The following is a 20561-nucleotide window of genomic DNA, read 5'->3' as shown; positions in this document are numbered from 1 at the left end:
TTTGCAAAGTAGTCGTACTCTCTGACTCACTGTCTGCTTGTTGTGAAATTTAGAGCCTCACCAGCAGGTGGAGCAGTCCTGCAGCGCGACCAAAGTGTAAACAAGACGACGACAATCAACAATCGCCAGTCAGAATCAGAATGGACAAAGGTATGATCACAGGGATCTTTGAATTAAACTTTTATCGCGTTTGTACACAATAGTTCAGATGAAAAAAAACTGACAGAGGTGTTAACAGGGCATAGAAAAGTTTCATCAAGCAGTGTCATTTATCCCACTGGTAAAGCGGCCTTGAGTAATTCATCAATCCAACAGTTCCAGCGCAGGGACCTGACACCAGTAATGGTCGAATCACTCCGCTCATCATACAAAGCTTCGGATGAGTGAAAGGAGCAGGGGCTCCTGAATCAGGTGGTCGTGAGTGAAACACAGACAGGAATGTGACAGCGATCTTGTGGTTTATGTGAATGTTCAGGGTCAGGGTCCATTTCACCTCCAGACAGGCCCTGATGTGTAAGACATCTTCAACTTTCATTTATAAAATTCAGAAGCAGATGATAGGAGCATCTCCGGGATTTCCGAGATTCTATGATAACACAGAATTTCAGGTTTTGGAAGGAAAGCTACCAACTCCCCCCTGGTTTTTCTTGCCTGCTACGCAAAGGAGGAGGGGTGTCACCGAAATCTGTTTTCTGTAGCGGAGCGGAGATCATTGCCGGTGCTGGGAATGGCTGAGGATCAGGAGGCAGCTCATTGTAGATACATTTGTGATCTGCTTCGGAGTTTTAATACCCCAGTGAATTTCTGGGCTGTGGAGAAATGATGAACCTGAGTTTCTAAATATTTCCCTCTTGATATGATCTTCCACATGAATTTAAATTCCCAGGATCTTGGCTGGGAAACCCGGCATAACCAATGACCAAATGTCTCTGTCACCTCTAGACAATGTGATTGTGCTCAAATCTGAGATTCCAGCTGGAATAAAAACAATGCTCCAGCCTGGAAACGGGTCCTTCGGCCCACATAATTCATGCTGATCTAAATGTCCCATTTTCCTGCAGTTTTCCCAAATTTCCCTCGTAGCTCCCCTTTTTCCTGCCCACATGCTCTCAATTTTGTTATTTTATTTGTGTTTGCGGCCTCCTCTGGATGCATGTAATTTATACCCATCAGCCACCACGTGAAAAATGCCCCTTTGGTCCCTTTTAAATCTCTGCCCTCCAGTCTCAGACTCCCTTACCCGGGCAAAAAGACTGTGACCATCTATCCTATCTGCACCCCTGATTACTGTATGTGTGTGTGTGTGTGTGTGTAAGGTTTCCCTTTAAGCTCCTGAGCTCCAGGGCAAGCTGTCCCAGCCCAACCATATAACACAAAAAACAACACCCTAGCCCAGTACCGTAGTGTTCATTCTTCACTTCACACTTTCCAGCTTCATCACCTCCATCCTATAGATTAGCAACTGCAACTACACACAGAGCTCTATAACCAAGACTTTGCCAATGACATGCATAGTTGTTACATGATGATCAGCAGGTGGGGGATAAGAAGCGAACCAGAGGAGAGGTCAGCATAGATCTCAAGGGAATGGTCAGCCTGCGACCCAGGGGACCGGACGACGTGCGTCTCAAGAGAATGGTCAGTCTGTGACCAAGGGGACTGGAGAAAGCAACTCCAGTGCCCTTCTCCAGTCTCCAGCCCCTCGTGTGACAAAGCAACTGGAGACTGTGTGATCCAGCAGACTGGACCATGTGTAATCTCGTTGCTGGTCTTTGTGTGACACAGACTACTGGACAGTTAGTGACCGAGGGAGATTTTACCTTGTGGAAGACACTGCTGTGATTAGTATTACTGTGCTTACCGTGCTATTTTACTGGGAGAAAATGTGTCCGGTCACCGGCTTATCGGGATGGTCACCTGACAGGATGTACGGGTCACATTAACCAGCACAGTTCCATTCCAAATCTGGTCACAACACAGAGGAAAAAAAGAAAACACACAACAACTACACTAAACTACACACCTATCTAGGACTGCATAAAGTGCACAAAACAGTGCAGACATTACAATAAATAATATACGTGACAATAGGGCAGTAAGGTGTCAGGCCAGGCTCTGGGTATTGAGGAGTCTGATAGCTTGGGGGAAGAAACTGTTACATAGTCTGGCCGTGAGACCCCGAATGCTTCGGTGCATTTTCCCAGATGGCAGGAGGGAGAAGAGATTGTATGAGGGGTGCATGGATCCTTTATAATGCTGCTGGCTTTACGGATGCAGCGTGTGGTGTAAATGTCCGTAATGGCGGGAAGAGAGACCCCGATAGTCTTCTCAGCTGACCTCACTATACGCTGCAGGGCCTTGCGATCTGAGATGGTGCAATTTCCGAACCAGGCAGTGGTGCAGCTGCTCAGGATGCTCTCAATACAACCACCTTAGAATGTGATGAGGATGGGGGGTGGGAGATGGACTTTTCTCAGCCTTCGCAGAAAGTAGAGACGCTGCTGGGCTTTCTTGGCTATGGAGCTGGTGTTGAGGGACCAGGTGAGATTCTCCGCTAGATGAACACCAAGAAATTTGTTTTGCTCACATTCAGAGACAGGCTGCTGGCTCTGCACCAGTCCGTTAGCCGCTGCACCTCCTCTCTGTAAGCTGACTCGTCGTTCTTGCTGTGTGTTGCAGCACAGTCGTGGGTCAGCAGAGTGAACAGCAGTGGTCTGTGCACACAGCCGTAGGGGGACTCCGTGCTCAGTGTGATGGTGTTGGAGATGGAGAATTAATCCAATTTTGTATCTGTAGGCAGGTTCAAGACACGGTTTTTTGTTGAGTTGGGTGAGAGCGGTGGAGACGTGGGATATCTGAGTTCAAGCCTACATTTTCCTTTTTATATTCACAGAGCCAGAGTTTACAATCTCTGACCTCCTGGCGCAGGGGGAGGAATATCGACTGTACCAACTGACAAAGTTCTACAGGGACAGACTCAAACAAGCAATTGAAGAAAAGGTTGAGAGACTGGGTTGGATGTTGACAAAGGAGGGACATTTCAGCAGACAAGAAAATGAGGTGAGTGCAGTTCGTGTATTGTCACTGATCTGCTGGTATCAGAGGGAATAGTGATCAACATTAATCTCCTGCACGTTTTAGGAGATCGGCTTGGGAATGGAGACTTTGATCTCTGACTCGTCTCCCGCAGATCTGGTTTCAGTTTTTAAGGTGGGGAGCACTGGGAACTGCAGGTTTAGCATCACCTTTTCTTGTATCACCTGCTATATTTATCAGTGTGAAGTAAGAGCAGTGGCTGCATATCTGGACTTCCAAAAGGCATTCGGTCTGAAACTAATTTCAAATCTTGGCTGAACCGTCGGGTAGCTTCACCTCATCTCATTAATCCAGGATGAGTATTAAACTGTCAATTGGGCCAACCGGCTTCACTGCGGTACCTGAGGGACGGAAACCAGCTAACCACAGCTTGTCTTGGTTCCGTGAGTTCCCAAACAACGTGTTTCTGACTTGTCATAGCCACAGCAAAGTACAGTGCAGAAACAGGCCTTTTGGCCCATCTATTCCATGCCAGACTACAGAATCTACTTATTCCCATTGACCTGCACCGGGCCATGGCGCTCTATACGCTCATCACGCATGCATCTATTCAGAATTCTCTTAACCACTTGCACTACTTGCCCTGCTAGCTAGTTTTGCACTCTCACCACCCTCTGAGTAAACCGGTTTCACTTTTGTACCCTTTGAACTTTTCACCTTTCACCCTTTAGTGATAACCTCTTGTTGTAGTACCTCTTTACCTCAGTACAAAATGCCTGCTTGCATTTATCCTATATATATCCCAATGTAATTGTGCACACTTCTATCAAATCTCCGCTCAATCTTTCATGTTCCAATGAATAAAGTCCTAATCAGTTCACTCTTTTCTTATAACTTAGGTCTTCCAGTCCAGGTAACATCCTTGTAATGTTTTTTTTTCTGTACTCTTTCAAACATTTCCATCTGTCCTGCAGGTAGGTGTGCAGAACTGCACATAATATCCAAATTAGGCCTCTCCAACGTCTTATACAACATCATATCATACACGATATTTTCAATTACCAAGGATAATGCGCTGAGAAACTTACTTTCAGAGCCTATCAACATTTGCTGCCACTTTCAATGGCTTATGTACCTGTATTCCCAGATCACTTTGTTCTACCGGTCGCTGTGTAAGATCTACCCTGATTGGTCCATCCAAAGTGCAACATCTTGCACCTGTCTGCATTAAATTGCATCGGCCCCTTTTAAACCCATTCTCCGGTTGGTCCAGACCTCACTGCAAGCTCTTGTAATCTACCTCTTTGTCAACTGCTCCTTCCCAATGTTGGAGTCATCAGCAAATTTGCTGATGCTCTTAACCGTAATTTCATCCAGATCATTGATATAGATGACAAACAACAACAGGCACAGCACCGATTCCCGTGACACTGCAGGAGATACAGGCGCCAATCAGAAATGCAACAGTCTATAGTGACACTCCGGATTCTTTCCAAAAATTTAGTGTCTAATCCAGTTTACTATTTTATCTTGACTGCTAAGCAACTGAATCTTCTAGACCGACCTCCTATACGGGACCTTGTCAAATACCGTGCTGAAGTCCATGTAGACAATATCCACAACCTTGCCTTCATCAACTTTCCTGGTAACTTCCTCGAAAAACTCTGAGATTGAATAGATGTGAAAGATCACGCACAAAGCTGATATCTTATGACCACAAACATCAATAGTTTGATCTAAAAGGGCAAAAGAAAGCACAAAACATAAAATAAATCTGGTGACTAGCTGATATCTCATGATCCCAAAAAATCAACAGGTTGTCCTGAAAGGGAAGAAGATCAACAGGATTTCCTGAAAGGGAAGGGGCAAACAAAAAAAAAAACTGCTAACTTGCTGAATATCTAACTAATGAGAGACAGGGACACACCATTTCAGGTCACTCTCCTTGGAGCTCACAAACAGTGATTGTCTTGTCCTGGATCTGACCTATTCAGCCATGAGTGGTATTAGAAAATCAAGTGTGTTACACCCGTGAGTAACTCTGTTCTCGTTGGGATTCGTTGGCGCTGTCTGTAATGAATCACACAGGCATTATCCAAAGGCAAGAGGTAATCTGTAAATACAATGCTCATCTATAAATTCATCATCTGGAGACATCTGCTTTACTGGTTAAATTTCTTTCACAACTGTAACTCCTCAGACCTGGTAGCAGTGAAACTGAGGGATTATTTCACAGTGCAGTGGACCATCAGGGAATTATGCTGATTTATTTCATAATTGTTGTCCATTATTCCCTACTGATATCTGTTCTCGGAGATCAATCATTCAAATCCGGGACACAGAACATAGAACATAGAACAGTACAGCACAGTACAGACCCTTCGGCCCACAATGTTGTGCTTACCCTTAAACGCTGCCTCTCTTATTTCTCAGAGCAATGTCCTAAGTCCATCCATATTCAGTTACCTTAATTCCATCATAGGTGTATGTTGCTTGAAGACTATTCAATGTTTAATTCATAATTCCTCAGTTAATCTGGAAGCCCATGCCTGCATTCAGGAAGTGATCAGCATTTTACGGTATGAGTGCCAGGCAGTAACCATCTCCATTATAAGATAGCCGCACTGACATTTCTTAATCTTCCTTTATCTTTACACATCATAAGACCATAAGGCATCAGAGCACAATTGGCCATTAGGCCCATCGATTCTGCTCCGCCATTACATCATGGGTGATTTACTATCCCTCTCAACTTTGCTGACCAGACTAGTCAAGAAGATACCAGCCTCTGTTTTAAATATACACAGCTGTCTCCGCAGCTGTCAGTGCCAATGAATTCTACAGATTCACTGCTCCTCAGCTAAATAATCTCCTCATTTCTGTTCTAAATGGACGTCCCTCTAATCTGAGGCTGTTCCGTCTGGTTCTAGACTCCCCCACTTAGAAACATCATCTCCACATCCTCTCAATGCCTTTCGATATTCCACAGGTTACAATCAGATTCCCCCTCATCCTTCCACACTCCAGCCAGTACAGGTGCATCCAGGATCCATTCCCATCAAAAACTGGTTTAATATCACAGGTTCTGTTCGTTTAGATTCCTCTCTGGATTTTTCACAATGCCATCACATATTTTCTCTGATTAGGGGATCACAATATGCGAGTGCAGTCTGGCCAGTGCTTGTTCTTCTATTCTGATCCTCTCGAAATGAATGCTAGCATTGTATTTGCCTTTCCGAACACAGACTCAAACTGCACGGAATCCTGCACCAGGTCTCCAGAGACTCTTTACAACTCCGATTACTGAATTTTCTCCCAGATTCAAAAATATTCTACGTCTTCATTATTTCTGCTAAAGTATATGGCCACGTACCTCACTATACTACATTCCAATTGCCTCTGATGTGTCCATTTTTTCATCGGTCTATGTGGGACACCTGGTCAAAGGTTCTTGGGAAGTCCAAGTAAACAACTTGCACTGACTCTCCGTTGTCGACCCAGCATGCTGTTCTCTCAAAAAATTCCAACAGTTCTGTCAGGCAAGATTCCCTCCCATGGATGTTGGCCTTTTTCTTATCAAGTGCGTCCAAATACCCCGAAACCTTATCCTCAATAATCGACTGCTGACATCTTCCCAAACGCTGATCAGACTAACTGGACTATAGTTTAAAATGATCAGTCCTCCGGAACCATTCCAAAATCTGGTGATTCTTGAGCGATCATTACTAATGTCTCCACAATCTCTTCAGCCTCCTCTTTCAGAAGCAATCGGGTGAGTTGATCTGGACTCATCTATCTTCAGAACTTTCAGCTTACCAAGCGCCTTCTCCGCAATAATTGCAAATACACTCACTTCTGCCACCGGACATTCTCAAATATCTGGCACGTTCTAGTGTTTTTACAGTGAGGACTGACGCAAAATGCCGACCAATATCTTCCGGCATTTCCTTGTCCCCTGACAGTACCACTCCACTGTCATTTTCCGGTGGCCCAATATCCACTCACCTCTCTTTCAAACTTCATATCTCAGACGGACGTTTTGGTAAGCTATTTTACATCATTCTCTAGCCTACCTTCATATTTCATATTTTCTCTATTTACGGTTTTTGAATTGCCTTCTGTTGATTTGTAAAAACATCCCAGTCCTCCAGCTTTCTACTATATTTTGTAATATTCTGTGCCCTCTCCTTTGCTTTTGTGCTGCTTTGACTACCTCGTCAGCCACGGATGATCATCCTCCCTTTAGAATAATTCTTCATCCTTGTGATCATTTGTCCTGCACCTTCTGAATTGCTCCGAGAAACTTCAGCCATTCCTGCTCTGCCATTGTGTCATTTTCGAATTTATTATTGCCCAGCTCCTCTCTCATGCCGAGGTAATTCCTTGATTCTACTGTAGCACTGATACCTCTAACTTTACTTTCTCCCTTTCAACCTGCTGGCTGAGTTCTGCTATTTTATGATCACTGCCTCTTAAGGGTTTATTTAGCTGAAGCTCCCTAATCAAATCTGGTGCAATACACAACACAGAATCCAGATCCGCCTTTCCTATAGTGGGCTCAACCATAGGCTTCTCTCAAAAGCCATCTCATAGGCATTCTATAAATTCCCTCACTTGGGATTCAGCACCGACCTGATTTTCCAAACTACCTGCATATTGAAACTCCCCGTGACAATTTTAGCATTGACCTTTTTCCATGCCTCTCCTCTCCCCCGTTGTAATTTGTAGCCCACATCCCTGCTACTGTTAACATGCCTGTATATAATTTCCATCAGTGTCATTTTACCTACGCAGTTTCTTAACATCCACATCGTCTAATCCGACATCACCTCTTTCTCAGGACTTTTCATTTATAATGACTGCAGTTTCGACCCAACACTTTCACCTACCTGCGTATCCTTTCGATTCAATATTTATCCTTGGATTTAAGCACCCAACTATAAACTTTTGTCAGCCACGATTCAGTGATGCCCGCCATCCATTTGTTTTTGCTCTCTCTCCCCTCTCTCCCGTTCTTGTTGTCACATCTTGTTGATGTAATGCTGCACATTGATAGATCGAGGAAATTAATCACATTGCATCTACTGCAGGGTGTCAGTAAATCCTTATTCTTACACACTATTGATTTAGAATTTCCTTCAGTTGCTGTTTCTCTGTTAATGACTGAACCCAGAGAGGATGAGGCAACAGCCCAGTGACTGCATCTGTTCTGAAGCTACTGGGGCCATGAACAGATACTTTCCTGTACATTCTCCATGCCTGTCTGTCTGCTCCACAATAAGTCCATTGTTTCCTTTTGTAGAAAGTCACTGAGCTGACAGAGAAGGGAAACCGGGCAGAGAGTTCCAGACTCTTCCTCAGTTTGGTGAATGGCAAAGGCTCCCGGGCCCGGAGGGCGATGTGGGAATCCTTTCTGATGTGGAGGACTGAGTTACCGAAGTTGGACAGAATACTGAGGGAAATACAGGAACACGGTATGTTAAAACCACGCACTGAACACAAAGGCACATTGAGATAAACATTTTAGTTATTTTAATTATTTTAGCTCTGTTTCCATGGATTTTTTAAATATTTAAACAGGTCCTGATCCACAGGAATACATGAACATTGGCCAAGGTTTATCTGAATTACCCTCTCAGCTGATAGGTGAGTGATGAAATGCACAGTTCAAACCACATCTCAAGTGTTAGTCTGTGACTTGGCAAAACCTGGGAATCAAAATTCGTCATTAATCATTCGCTGATCTCTGGATTCAAGTAACAATTCAACGAATCTCTCTTTGCAGCCTGAATATTCTACAAAATATATTTTTCTATTAATCCAGCTGTTGCTTCTGCTGAAGCCTTCATTCCAGGTCCTAACGCTCTGGGAATCCCCGCACACCCCAGGCAGGCTCCTGATACACTGTATGACCCCGTCCAGGTGACGTTTCTATCTTCAGATCTTTCATCTTCCAAGCCCCTTTTCCTTTGTAATTGCACTACACGCAATTCTGTTTGCTGATGTTCTTTACCTTTTGGAATTCTGCCAGTGACTTGCACAGAGTTTGTCTGGCATTTCCTTTTCACCCGTTACTGCAACTACAACAGCAGTTTCTAGTGGTCCGATATCGACCCTCTCCCTTTTTTCACTCTTTATATATCTGGGAAAGAAAAAAAATATACTTTGGTCTCCTTTCTTATATTATTGACCATTTCCTTGCATTTCCTGCACATTCATGTATAACTAGGAGCATCTATAACATAGTTGCCTCCGACATGACCTTAGTCACTAGACTCTAGACACTAGAATACTACAGCACAGTACAGGCTCTTCGGCCCCGGATGTTGTGTCGACCCATGTATTCCTTTAAAAAGAGTACTAAACCCACACTACCCCGTGACCCTCTATTCTTCTTTCATCCATGTGCCTGTCCAAGAGGTTCTTAAATACCCTTAATGTTTTAGCCACCACCACCATCCCTGGCAAGTTGTTCCAGGCACCCACAACCCTTTGTAAAAAACTTACCCCTGATGTCTCCGCTAAACTTCCCTCCCTTAACTTTGTACATATGCCCTCTAGTGTTTGCTATTGGTGCCCTGGGAAACAGGTTCTAGCAATCCAGCCTATCTATGCCTCTCATAATTTTTTAGACCTCTATCAAGTGTCCTCTCATCCTTCTACGCTCCAAAGAGAAAAGTCCCAGCTCTCCTAACCTTGCTTCACATGACTTGTTCTCCAAACCAGGCAACATCCTGGTACATCTCCTCTGCACCCTCACCATAGCTTCCACATCCTTCCTATAATGAGGTGACCGGAACTGAACACAATAATCTAAGTGCGGTCTCACCAGAGATTTGTAGATTTGCAACTTGGCCTCTCTACACTTGAACTCAATCCCCCTATTAATGAAGCCTAGCATCCCATAGCCCTTCTTAACTATCCTATCAACCCGTGCAGCGACCTTAAGGGATGTATGGATTTGAACCCCAAGGTCCCTCTGTTCATCCACACTCTTAAGAAATCAATGATTAAACTTGTACTCAGCATTCTGGTTTGTCCTTCCAAAATGCGTCACCTCACACTTATCCGGATTGAACCCCATCTGCCACTTTCCTGCCCAAATCTGCACCCTGTCTATATCCTCTTGTGACTTTCGACAACCTACAGCTCCATCCACAACTCCTCCAATCTTCACGTCATCCACAAATTTACTCACCCATTCTACATCCAGGTCATTTATAAGAATCACAAATAGCAGGGGTCCCAGGACAGATCCCTGCGGCACTCCACTAGTCACCGACCTCCAGGCAGAATACTTTCCTTCCACTACTACCCTCTGCTTTCCTCCTGTAAGGCAATTATTTATTCAAACAGCCAAGGTTCCACTTATCCTGTGTCTCATGATTTTCTGGATGAGTCTCTCGTGAGGGACCTTGTCAAATGCCTTGCTAAAATCCATGTAGACCACATCTACTACCGAACCTTCATCAATTGCTTTTTGTTACCTCTTCAAAAAACTCAATTAGCCTCGTGAGGCACAACCTTCCCTTCACAAAGCCATGTTGACTCAGACAGTAAATTCCAGCCACCCAGAACTCTGTTAAAAAACTACCCACAATTGCTGTAAATTTACCCCATCTAACCTTAACCAAATGCCCTCTGGTATTAGACACCAGTCATATGTAAAAAAAAATAACAAACAAAATACAGGCTGTCGACCCAAACTCTTATCTCTCAAACTTGTACACCTCAAACAGGACATAGAGGGTAGTAATCTCCGGATTGCTGCCTGTGCCACGTGCCAGTGAGGGTAAGAGTGCGATGCTCTGGAAGATGAACACGTGGCTGAGAAAATGGTGTAGGGGACAGGGTTTCAGATTTCTAGAACATCGGGACCTCTTCAGGGGCAGGTGGGACCTGTGCAAGAGAGACGGGTTACACCTGAACTACAAGGGGACCAATATACTTGCAGGGAGGTTTGCTAGTGTTATTGGGGAGGGTTTAAACTAGATGGGAACCAGAGTGCCAGAGTAGATAGTGGAACGGGGATAAAAATAAATGATGTTGGTAGTTCATGCAAAGTGACAAATAGCAAGATTGTGTGTGTTGGTAATAATCTTCTGAGGTGTGTATATTTCAAAGCGTGGAGTATTGTGGGAAAGGCAGACGAGCTGAGGGCCTGGATTGACACGTGGAATTATGACATCATAGCCATTACTGAAACTTGGCTACAGGAGGGGCAGGAATGGCAGCTCAGTGTTCCAGGGTTCCAATGTTTCAGACGTGACAGAGACAGAGGGATGACGAGTGGGTGGTGGCTTTGCTTGTCAGGGAAAATATTGCAGCAGTGTTTCGGCAGGACAGATTAGATGGTTTGTCTACTGAGGCCATGTGGGCGGAGCTGAGAAACAGGAAGGTATGACCACATTAATAGGGTTGTATTATGGACTACCCAATAGTCAGCGAGAATTGGAGGAGCAAATCTGCAGAGAGATAACAAACAACTGCAGGAGACAGAAATTTGTGATTGTAGAGGATTTTAATTTTCCACATATTAATTGGGACTCCCATACTGTTAAATGTCCAGATGGTTTTTAGTTTGTAAAATGTGTTCAGGAAAGTTTTCTAAATCAATGTATAGATGTACCAACTAGGGAGAATGCAATATTAGATCTCCTATTAGGAAATGAGTTAGGGCAGGTGACGGAAGTCTGTGTAGGGGAACACTTTCGTTCCAGTGATCATAACGTCATTAGTTTCAACTTGATCATGGATAAAGATAGATCTGGTCCTCGGGTTGACTTTCTAAACCTGAAAAGGTCCACGTTTGAAGAAATGAGAAGGGATCTATAAATTCGTAGATTGGGACAGGTTGTTCTCTGGCAAGGATGTGATTGGTAAGTGGGAGACCTTCAAAGGAGAAATTTTGAGAGTGCAGAGTTTGTATGTTCCTGTCAGGGTTAAAGGCAAAATGAATAAGAATAAGGAGCCTTGGCTATCGAGAGATATTGGAACTCTGATAAAGAAGAAGAGAGATGTATAACATGTATAGCAACAGGGAGGAAATAAGATGCTTGAGGAGTATAAAAAGAGTAAGAAAATACTTAAGAAAGAAATCAGGAGGGCTAAAAGAGGACATGAGGTTGCTTTGGCAGTCAGGGTGAACGATAATTTTAAGAACTTCTACAAGTATGTTAAGAGCAAAAGGATAATAACGGATATAATTGATCCTCTTGAAGATCAGAGTGGTCGGCTATGTATGGAACTAAAAGAAATTGGAGAGATATTAAATGGGTATTTTGCAACTGTATTTACTAAGGAAACTAGAATGGAGTCTATGGAAACAAGTAGGGAGATCATGGAACTTATACAGATTAAAGAGAAGGAGGTGCTTGCTGTCTTGAGGCAAATCAGAGTAGTTAAATCCCCAGGACCTGACAGTGTATTCCCTCGGACCTTGAAGGAGACCAATGTTGAAATTGCAGTGGCCCTGGCATAAATAATATGTCGATATCCACGGATCGGTTGCCAGAGGATTGGAGGATAGCTCATGTAGTTCTGTTGTTTAAAAAAGGCTCAAAAAGTAAGCCGTGAAATTATAGGCCGGTAAGTTTGACATCGGTAGTACATAAATTATTGGAAGGAATACTAAGAGATAGGATCTCCAGGTATTTGGATAGACAGGGACTTATTAGAAAAAGTCAGTATGGCTTTGTGCATGGTAGATCATGTTTAACCAATCTATTAAGAGTTTATCGAGGAAGTTACCAGGAAAGTGGATGAAAGGAAGGCAGTGGATGTTGTATACATGGCCTTCAGTAAGGCCTTTGGCAAGGTCCCGCATGGGAGGTTGGTTAGGAAGATTCAGTCGCTAGATATACATAGAGAGGCAGTAAATTGGATTTGACATTGGCTCAATGGAAGAAGCCAGAGAGTGGTAGTGGAGGATTGCTACTCTGAGTGGAGGCCAGTGACTAGTGGTGTGCCACGGGGATCAGTGCTGGGTCCATTGTTATTTGTCATCTATCTCAATAATCTGGATGAGAATGTGGCAAATTGGATCAGCAAATTTGCTGATGATACAAAGATTGGAGGTGTAGTGGACAGTGAGGAAGGTTTTCAAAGCTTGCAGAGGGATTTGGACCAGTTGGGGGAATGGGCTGAAAAATGGCAGATAGAGTTTAATGCGGACAAATGTGAGGTATTGCACTTCGGAAGGTCAAACCAAGGTAGAACATACAAGGTAAATGTTAGGACACTGGGGAGGGCGGTAGAACAGAGGGATCTGGGAGTATAGATACATAATTCCCGAAAAGTGGCATCACAAGTAGATAGGGTCATAAAGAGAGCTTTTGGTACATTGGCCTTTATAAATCAAAGTACTGAGTATAAGAGTTGGAATGTAATGGTGAGGTTGTATAAGGCATTGGTGAGACCGAATTTGGAGTATTGTATGCAGTTTTGATCACCTAATTGCAGGAAGCATATTAATAAGGTTGAAAGAGTGCAGAGAAGGTTTACAAAGGTGTTGCCGGGACTTGAGAAAAAAAACAGTGGTCATGGGTTAAGGGTGAAGGGGGAAAAGTTTAAAGGGAACATTGGGGAAGGTGCTTCTTCACTCAGAGAGTGGTGGGAGTGTGGAATCAGCTGCCAGATGAAGTGGTGAATGCGGGCTCACTTTTGACATTTAAGAAAAACTTGGACAGGTATATGGATGAGAGAGGTTTGGAGGGGTATGGGCCAGGTGCAGGTCAGTGGGACTAAGCAGAAAAATGGTTCCGCACAGCCAAGAAGGGCCAAAAGGCCTGTTTCTGTGCTGTAATGTTCTATGGTTCTATCTGAGGTGAAAGAGGTGCTGTTGTGCCTTTTTTCACCACACAATTGATGTGTACAGACCACGTGAGGTCCTCAGTGATGTGAATGCCGAGGAACTTAAAGCTGGTCACTGTCTCAACCCCAGATCCATTGATGTCAATAGGGGTTAGCCTATCTCCATTCCTCTTGCCTTTGCAACATTGCATCCAGCTTTTTTTGCGACACTGAGGGAGAAGTTGTTTTCTTGTCACCACTGTGTCTGGGGGGTGACTTCATCTGTGTAGGCTGCCTCATTATTATTTGAGATTTGGCCAATAAATATAGTATCCTCAGCAAATTTAATTAGCAGATTGGAGCTGTGAGTAGCGACACTGTCATGCGCATACAGGGAGTAAAGGAGGGAGCTTAGGACACAGCCCTGAGGGGCTCCTGTGTTGAGGTTCAGAGGGGCAGAGGTGAGGGAGCCCACTCTTACCACTTGCTGGTGATCTGACAGGAAATCCAGGACCCAGCTGCACAAGGCAGGGTGAAGGCCGAGGTCTCTGAGCTTCTTGTCAAGCCTGGAGGGAATGATGGTATTGAATGCTGAACTGTAGTCTAATATCATTCTCACATAAGCATCCCTCTTCTTCAGATGTTTAAGGAGGTGTGCAGAGCAGTGGCTATTGTGTCATCTGTTGATCGGTTGTGTCGGTAGGTGAATTGTAGGGGGTCCAGTGTGGGTGGTAACAAGCTGCAGATGCAGTCCTTGACCAGTCTCTCAAAACATTTGCTTATTATTAAGGTGAGTGCGACAGAACGCCAGACGTTCAGACATGTTGCCTTAGTCGCTTTAGGTACAGGAACAATGGTGGATGATTTGAAGCAGGAGGGAACTCTACATTGGGAGAGGGTGAGATTAAAAATATCCGTAAATACACCTGCCAGTTGTGCCGCGCGCATCCTGAGTACCCGCCCTGGGACGCCGTCCGGTCCCGCAGGCTTGCGACTGTCCACTCGTTGGAAACACCTGCGAACTTCAGCCTCAGAGATGACCAATGTGCAGGCCGCTTTGTCGGCTCTCCTCGGGGTCTCAGTGTTGGCGATATCGAACCGAGCGTAAAGAGACTTAGATCCTCTGGGAGACAGGCAGCGATGTTGGCAGCACCACTGCACTTAGCTCTGAAGTCTGCATTGGGGTGCAGAGCTTGCCATAAGCTGTGTGTGTTGTTGGTGGAGAGCTGTGCCTGAATACGATCTCTGTATTGTCGTTTCGCAGCCTGGATGACTTTCACACGGAACTGTTGATACAAATTTTGTGGTTTGGGAAGTCCTGATCGATTTCTGAAGGAAATCATCTCCCCTCTGTGACAATAACACACAATGGGGGATGTTGTTATTACTCAGCTGTGATAATAACAGCCGGGAACTCTCTTGGCAGCCGGAAAGGTTTACACAACAGCACCAGGTACTCCAGATCTGGGGAACAAAAGGGTTTGAGGGCATGGACATTCTGGGGTTCCACCAAGCATTAATGATCATCAAACATACCCTAAATCCTGTTCTCTTCCCAAATAGGTGTGTGTGTGTGTGTGTGTGTGTGTGTGTGTGTGTGTGTGTGTGTGTGTGTGTGTGTGTGTGTGTGTGTGTGTGTGTGTGTGTGTGTGTGTGTGTGTGTGTGTCTGTGTCTGTGAGGGGGGGTGGTACTAGATGACAACACGATTGTTGGTGACGGTAGGGGCCAATTCTGGATCTGTGGACTCGGGAGCAGTTGGGACATAGGGACAGCTGGGACGCAGGCGCTTGGGTAGTTGGATCCTTCTTGCATCCCCTCTTCTTTCCAGCAGTCGCTCTTCTGGGTTCCTCAGAATTCCTGGCTTTTCCGTGGATCAGCGGCTGCCACCCGTTGACCTCCATATTTACCTGAGAGAGCCTCTGCTTAATTTGGTCCTTGTACCTCCTGCGCGGGGCACCACGATCTCTCTTGCCCTGAGAGAGTTCTCCATAGAGTACTGCTTTCGGTAACCTGGAGTTATCCATGCGAGACATGTGTCCTGTCAGACGGTGGATCTGGCTGAGCAGCAAAGTGGCTTCAGGGCCTGGAAGTTGAACATATATAGCTGTGCATGTCTGTGTGATTATATGAAATATTAAACTAAATAAGTAGTGCAGAAATAGAAATAAAAAAGAGATTAGTGAGTCCTATCGATGGGTTCAATGTCCATTCAGAAACTGGATATCAGAGGAGAAGTTGTTCTGAGTCGTTGAGTGTGAGCCTTACTCCGTTCCTCATGAACCAGACGGTGATGCAGCCAGTTACAATGCTCTGCAAGTCACACCTGTAGAAATATTCGAGTGATGCTGGAAACTCCTGATGAAATATAGCCACTGTTGTGCCTTCTCTGTAGTTGCATCGATATATTGGGTCCAGGTTAGATACTTGGAGATATTGACAGCCAGGAATTTGAAATTGCTCACTCTTTCCACATCAGATCCCTCTGTGAGGACTGGTGTGTCGTGTTCCCTCATCTCGCCTTTTCTGAAATTCACAATTAGCTCTATTGACACACTGTCATAACGCAAACAGGATTCAGCACTCCATACAAGCATATGCAAATCTGATAAGGGGTACACATCACTGAATGTAAATTAAAGCATAACCCATAAAAATGAAGAAACTATCATAATAGTAGAAACGTTAACCAATGGAAGAGTCTGACTCCCCACGGAGGACATCCACACGATCTGAGCCGATTAGATGTCGACAAGGAAGCGTCGAGCCCCTGGCTCAGAGTTGGATACCGATTCCCAGAAACAGAAGGGATCATTGTAGCAATACAGGACAAGGTTGTTGACACATGTAGTTATCAATAATACAGAATAAACGACTAATAGGTCCAAGACGATATATGCTGAAAATTATAAGAGAAACTACAACCAATCCGAATTTACAAGATCCTGCAGTAGTTCAACTGAATCTCATTACTTGCACAAGCACAATAAAATGGCGGACAACATTCACAAAAACATTGCTTAAACTACAACTGATGAAAACCACCATAATTTACTAAACGTACAAGCCTCTTCCACTTTTAGAGTTAGAGTCCTTCATATCATACTGCGTACGATCATTATTTCAGATAGGATAATACATGATCTGCGTTCGGATGTAATTTTACAGGATAAACAAGCAAAAGCAACTTTTTAAATATATATAGCCATTCCAAACACACATAACTTACAGAAATGAACTAGTAAAAAACAATACCAGAAATATGTTGAATTGAGAGGGCAAAATGAAAGACTATGGAACACGAACAGGGTATTATTTATCCCAATTGTAATATCAAGAACTGGTATCATCCTAAAGGCTTTACAGAATAGTATTAATAAATTAGGCCCACACGGCGATACTTGTGTAAATCATCGAAAACCCATAACATTATACACCACGAGAATAGTCTGAAATCTCCTGTCAATTGGGACACGAGTGTGCTAGGCTATGCCTGTACCTCAAGTTTTACCAGTTTAGGCTAAGATGATGATGATGATGATGATGATAATAATAATAATAATAATAATAATAATAATAATAATGACTTATTTATAAAGCACCTTTCATATAGACGATGCCGTTCAAACCACATCACAACGGGATAAAGTGCAAACTAGAAAATGAAAGACAAAATGTGTCAGTCCTAATATACACCTCAGACTTCTGCACAGTACTGTAGTTTAAGGTGTTGATTTCTAGTTTAGGAACAGAGTCACAAAAAAACTCAACGCTGAACTCCCAATGATCCTTTGGCCTTCTACCTTATCGTCTGCCTGCACTGCATTTTCTCGGCAACTGAAACACTGTTTCCCTGAACTATTCTGTTCCATTTTTCCTTGGACAACCTCATTGCACCGATGTGATGTAATGATCTATTTGGATCGCATGCAGAAAAGTTTTCCATTTTACAGTGGTGCATGTCACAATAATAAACCAATTTACCGATTCATTGTCAATAATACAGCGCCCCTTGGTTGCTTAAGATTGTTATAACCGGGGGGGAGGGAGGGGGGGTGACAGTGCGGATGAGCTGCCACGACCTATTAAATGCTCCCAGTGGCGAGTAGCCTCTGTCCAGCTCTTGGCCTTCACGTGCGGTTTAGCCACTAATCCCGGTGGAAGCGTTTCTTCCCACAGGAGAAGGGGCAGAGGTGGGTTACTGGTGCCTTACAACCAGTCGCTTTAGTTAAGATGTTAGTGGGGAGTGATGCTTGTTTAAGCTTCCTCAGAAAGTGCAATCGGGGAATGTTCACCTTCACAAATAACTAGAACCAGAACATGAGGATTGGACATTTTCAGGGACATCCATTGCTGTCAATTCCGTGTCTGTGAACAGAATTTTACTTTCTGTCCTAATATCCATGGAAGCATTGAATTTATTCATGTAATCTCAAACACTGAATGCTGAAATACCGTTATAAAGTTCTTTGTCAGATGAGTCATTTAATGTTTTGAATATGTTCTCTGTTCCCATGGAAGATGTTCAACAGAAACACAAGGAGACTTTGCGGACACAAACTGAAACACTGAGAGTGAACACGATCCTGATGACGGAGAAGGTGAAGGTTTTCCAGCTGGTTGATCGATACGCTAAGCTCACGGTCATTTCTACTGTTCGGGATCGGAGACTGGTGGAACATGAGCTGCTGGCAAGAGGCAGAGACCATGAGGATTATAGAGAGAAACAACTCCGCAGACAGCTGGAAAAAATCCGTACTGATCAGTTATTCCAGAGCAGCTTTTCCCGGAGTAAATCCAAATCTGGGAGATCAGCAGCAGTGGCCGGAGTACCGGGGATCGGGAAAACAACGATGGTACAAAAGATTGTTTATGACTGGGCCATGGGGAAAATATACCAACAGTTCCAGTTTGTCTTCAGTTTCAAATTCCGAGATTTAAACAGTATTAACTGTCGAATAAACCTGAAGGAACTGATTCTGGATCAGTATCCTTACTTTGGGGATTTCCTGAGAGAAGTCTGGAAGAACGCTGAGGGATTACTGTTTATATTCGATGGTTTAGATGAATTCAAACACAAAATCGATTTTGCGGACAGTCGGAGATATACAGAACCCAAGCACCAGTGCCCAGATCCCGAGTGGTGGTGTGAAGTGTCTGACATTGTGTACAGTTTAATCCAGGGCAAGCTGCTTCCAGGGTGTTCAGTGCTGGTGACCACCCGTCCCACTGCGTTACATTTATTGGAAAAGGCGCATATCAGTGTCTGGGCTGAAATCCTGGGATTTGTTGATGAGGAACGGAAGGAATATTTCATCAGACATTTTGAAGATCAGACGGTGGCGGAAGCTGTTTTCAATTACGTGAAGGAGAACGAGATCCTGTACACCATGAGCTACAACCCCTCCTACTGCTGGATCCTCGCTCTGGCACTGGGCCCCTTCTTCGCACAAAGAGTCAGGGACCCGCAGCGAGTTCCCAAGACCATCACCCAACTGTACTCCTACTATATTTATAACATCCTGAAAAACCACGGCCGTGAGATTGAGAACCCCCATGATGTGTTACTCAGGGTTGGTCAGATGGCCTTCAGAGGAGTGTCCGAGAAGAAGATTGTGTTTACAGATGGAGATTTGATCAAGTACAATCTTCAGCCTTCCCAGTTCCTGTCCGGGTTCCTGATGGAGCTTTTGGAGAGAGAGGATTCTGGCCGGAGCGTGGTGTACACATTCCCACACCTCACCATCCAAGAGTTTGTAGCTGCAGTCGCACAATTCCTGACTATACATCCCAGGGAAATCCTGAAATTCCTCACTGATGCCCACAGCACGACAGATGGGCGATTTGAGGTATTTCTCCGTTTTGTTGCTGGTCTCTCCTCCCCAATGACAGCTCGGGGCCTGGTGGAGTTTCTGGGCCCATTTCCGCATCAGACAACCTGCCGGGTGATTGACTGGGTGGAGGAGGAGGTTAAACGCCAGATTGGAAACACGAGGAGTAAAGCTGGTAAAAGGAGCCTCCTGAACACATTGCACTACCTGTTTGAGTCTCAGAATCATGGACTGGCTCAGGCCGCACTGGGATCTGTGGAAACACTTTCATTCCGTGGAATGACACTGACCCCGATTGACTGCGCGGTCCTGTCTCATGTAATCGGATTCTGTGATACAATAAAACACCTCAACCTGCAGGACTGCCACATTCAGTGTGAAGGAATCCGGCGGCTGGGACCCGGGCTGCACAAGTGCCAGGAGTTGACGTAACTCGATTTATCTCTCACTCTGAACTGTGAAACTGTTCAATTGTGTCATTTCAATGTGAAGAGATTTGGTTTAAACTGTGATAAATCAGATTGTGAAGAATTGTGACAAATGCCCAGGGGATCGGTCAGTCATTCCCCAAGGACGGGAGGGTTCTGTGGTTTCTTGTGAAGAGATGTTGGAGTCTTCATCAGATCAGTGAACAACGACCATGGGTTTAATGGTAGTAAATCACAGGAATGGCCGTGTTTCTCGCTGCCTGTGACACGTCCATTGACAATGTTCCTTCTCACTGTTACTGACACCCAGACCGACACTGACTGCAGCAGGTGGGTCAGAGATTCACACCCCCTTCCCGGTGAAGGACAAGAGACCGTCAGCAGACTGTCCCAGTGAGAAGAAAAGAAATACCGTTGTGAGATTGTGCTCCCTGTCCTTTCCTGTTTGTGACTTTGCTCACTACCAGATACACAGAG

General features: G+C 44.5%; 2 protein-coding genes across 2 annotated transcripts in view; one reads left to right on the top strand and one right to left on the bottom strand.

Annotated features, from left to right (window-relative positions):
- Nucleotides 1-20561, bottom strand: part of LOC140721622 (NACHT, LRR and PYD domains-containing protein 3-like) — a 1017925-nt gene that overhangs the window by 854614 nt on the left and 142750 nt on the right. The window lies entirely within an intron of this gene.
- LOC140721620 (NACHT, LRR and PYD domains-containing protein 3-like) overlaps nucleotides 1-20561 on the top strand; it is a 52287-nt gene that overhangs the window by 27224 nt on the left and 4502 nt on the right. Inside the window, exons 3-7 of the mRNA XM_073036431.1 lie at nucleotides 54-150; nucleotides 2894-3060; nucleotides 8339-8510; nucleotides 8617-8682; nucleotides 18347-20084. Of these exons, the coding sequence (XP_072892532.1) occupies nucleotides 54-150; nucleotides 2894-3060; nucleotides 8339-8510; nucleotides 8617-8682; nucleotides 18347-20084 (2240 nt within the window). The remainder of the gene's footprint in view (nucleotides 1-53; nucleotides 151-2893; nucleotides 3061-8338; nucleotides 8511-8616; nucleotides 8683-18346; nucleotides 20085-20561) is intronic.

The sequence above is a fragment of the Hemitrygon akajei genome, unplaced genomic scaffold (assembly GCF_048418815.1).
Source record: "Hemitrygon akajei unplaced genomic scaffold, sHemAka1.3 Scf000058, whole genome shotgun sequence".
Taxonomy (NCBI): domain Eukaryota; kingdom Metazoa; phylum Chordata; class Chondrichthyes; order Myliobatiformes; family Dasyatidae; genus Hemitrygon; species Hemitrygon akajei.
Note: the sequence above shows the minus strand (reverse complement) of the source record. Positions and strands in the feature narration are given on the sequence as shown.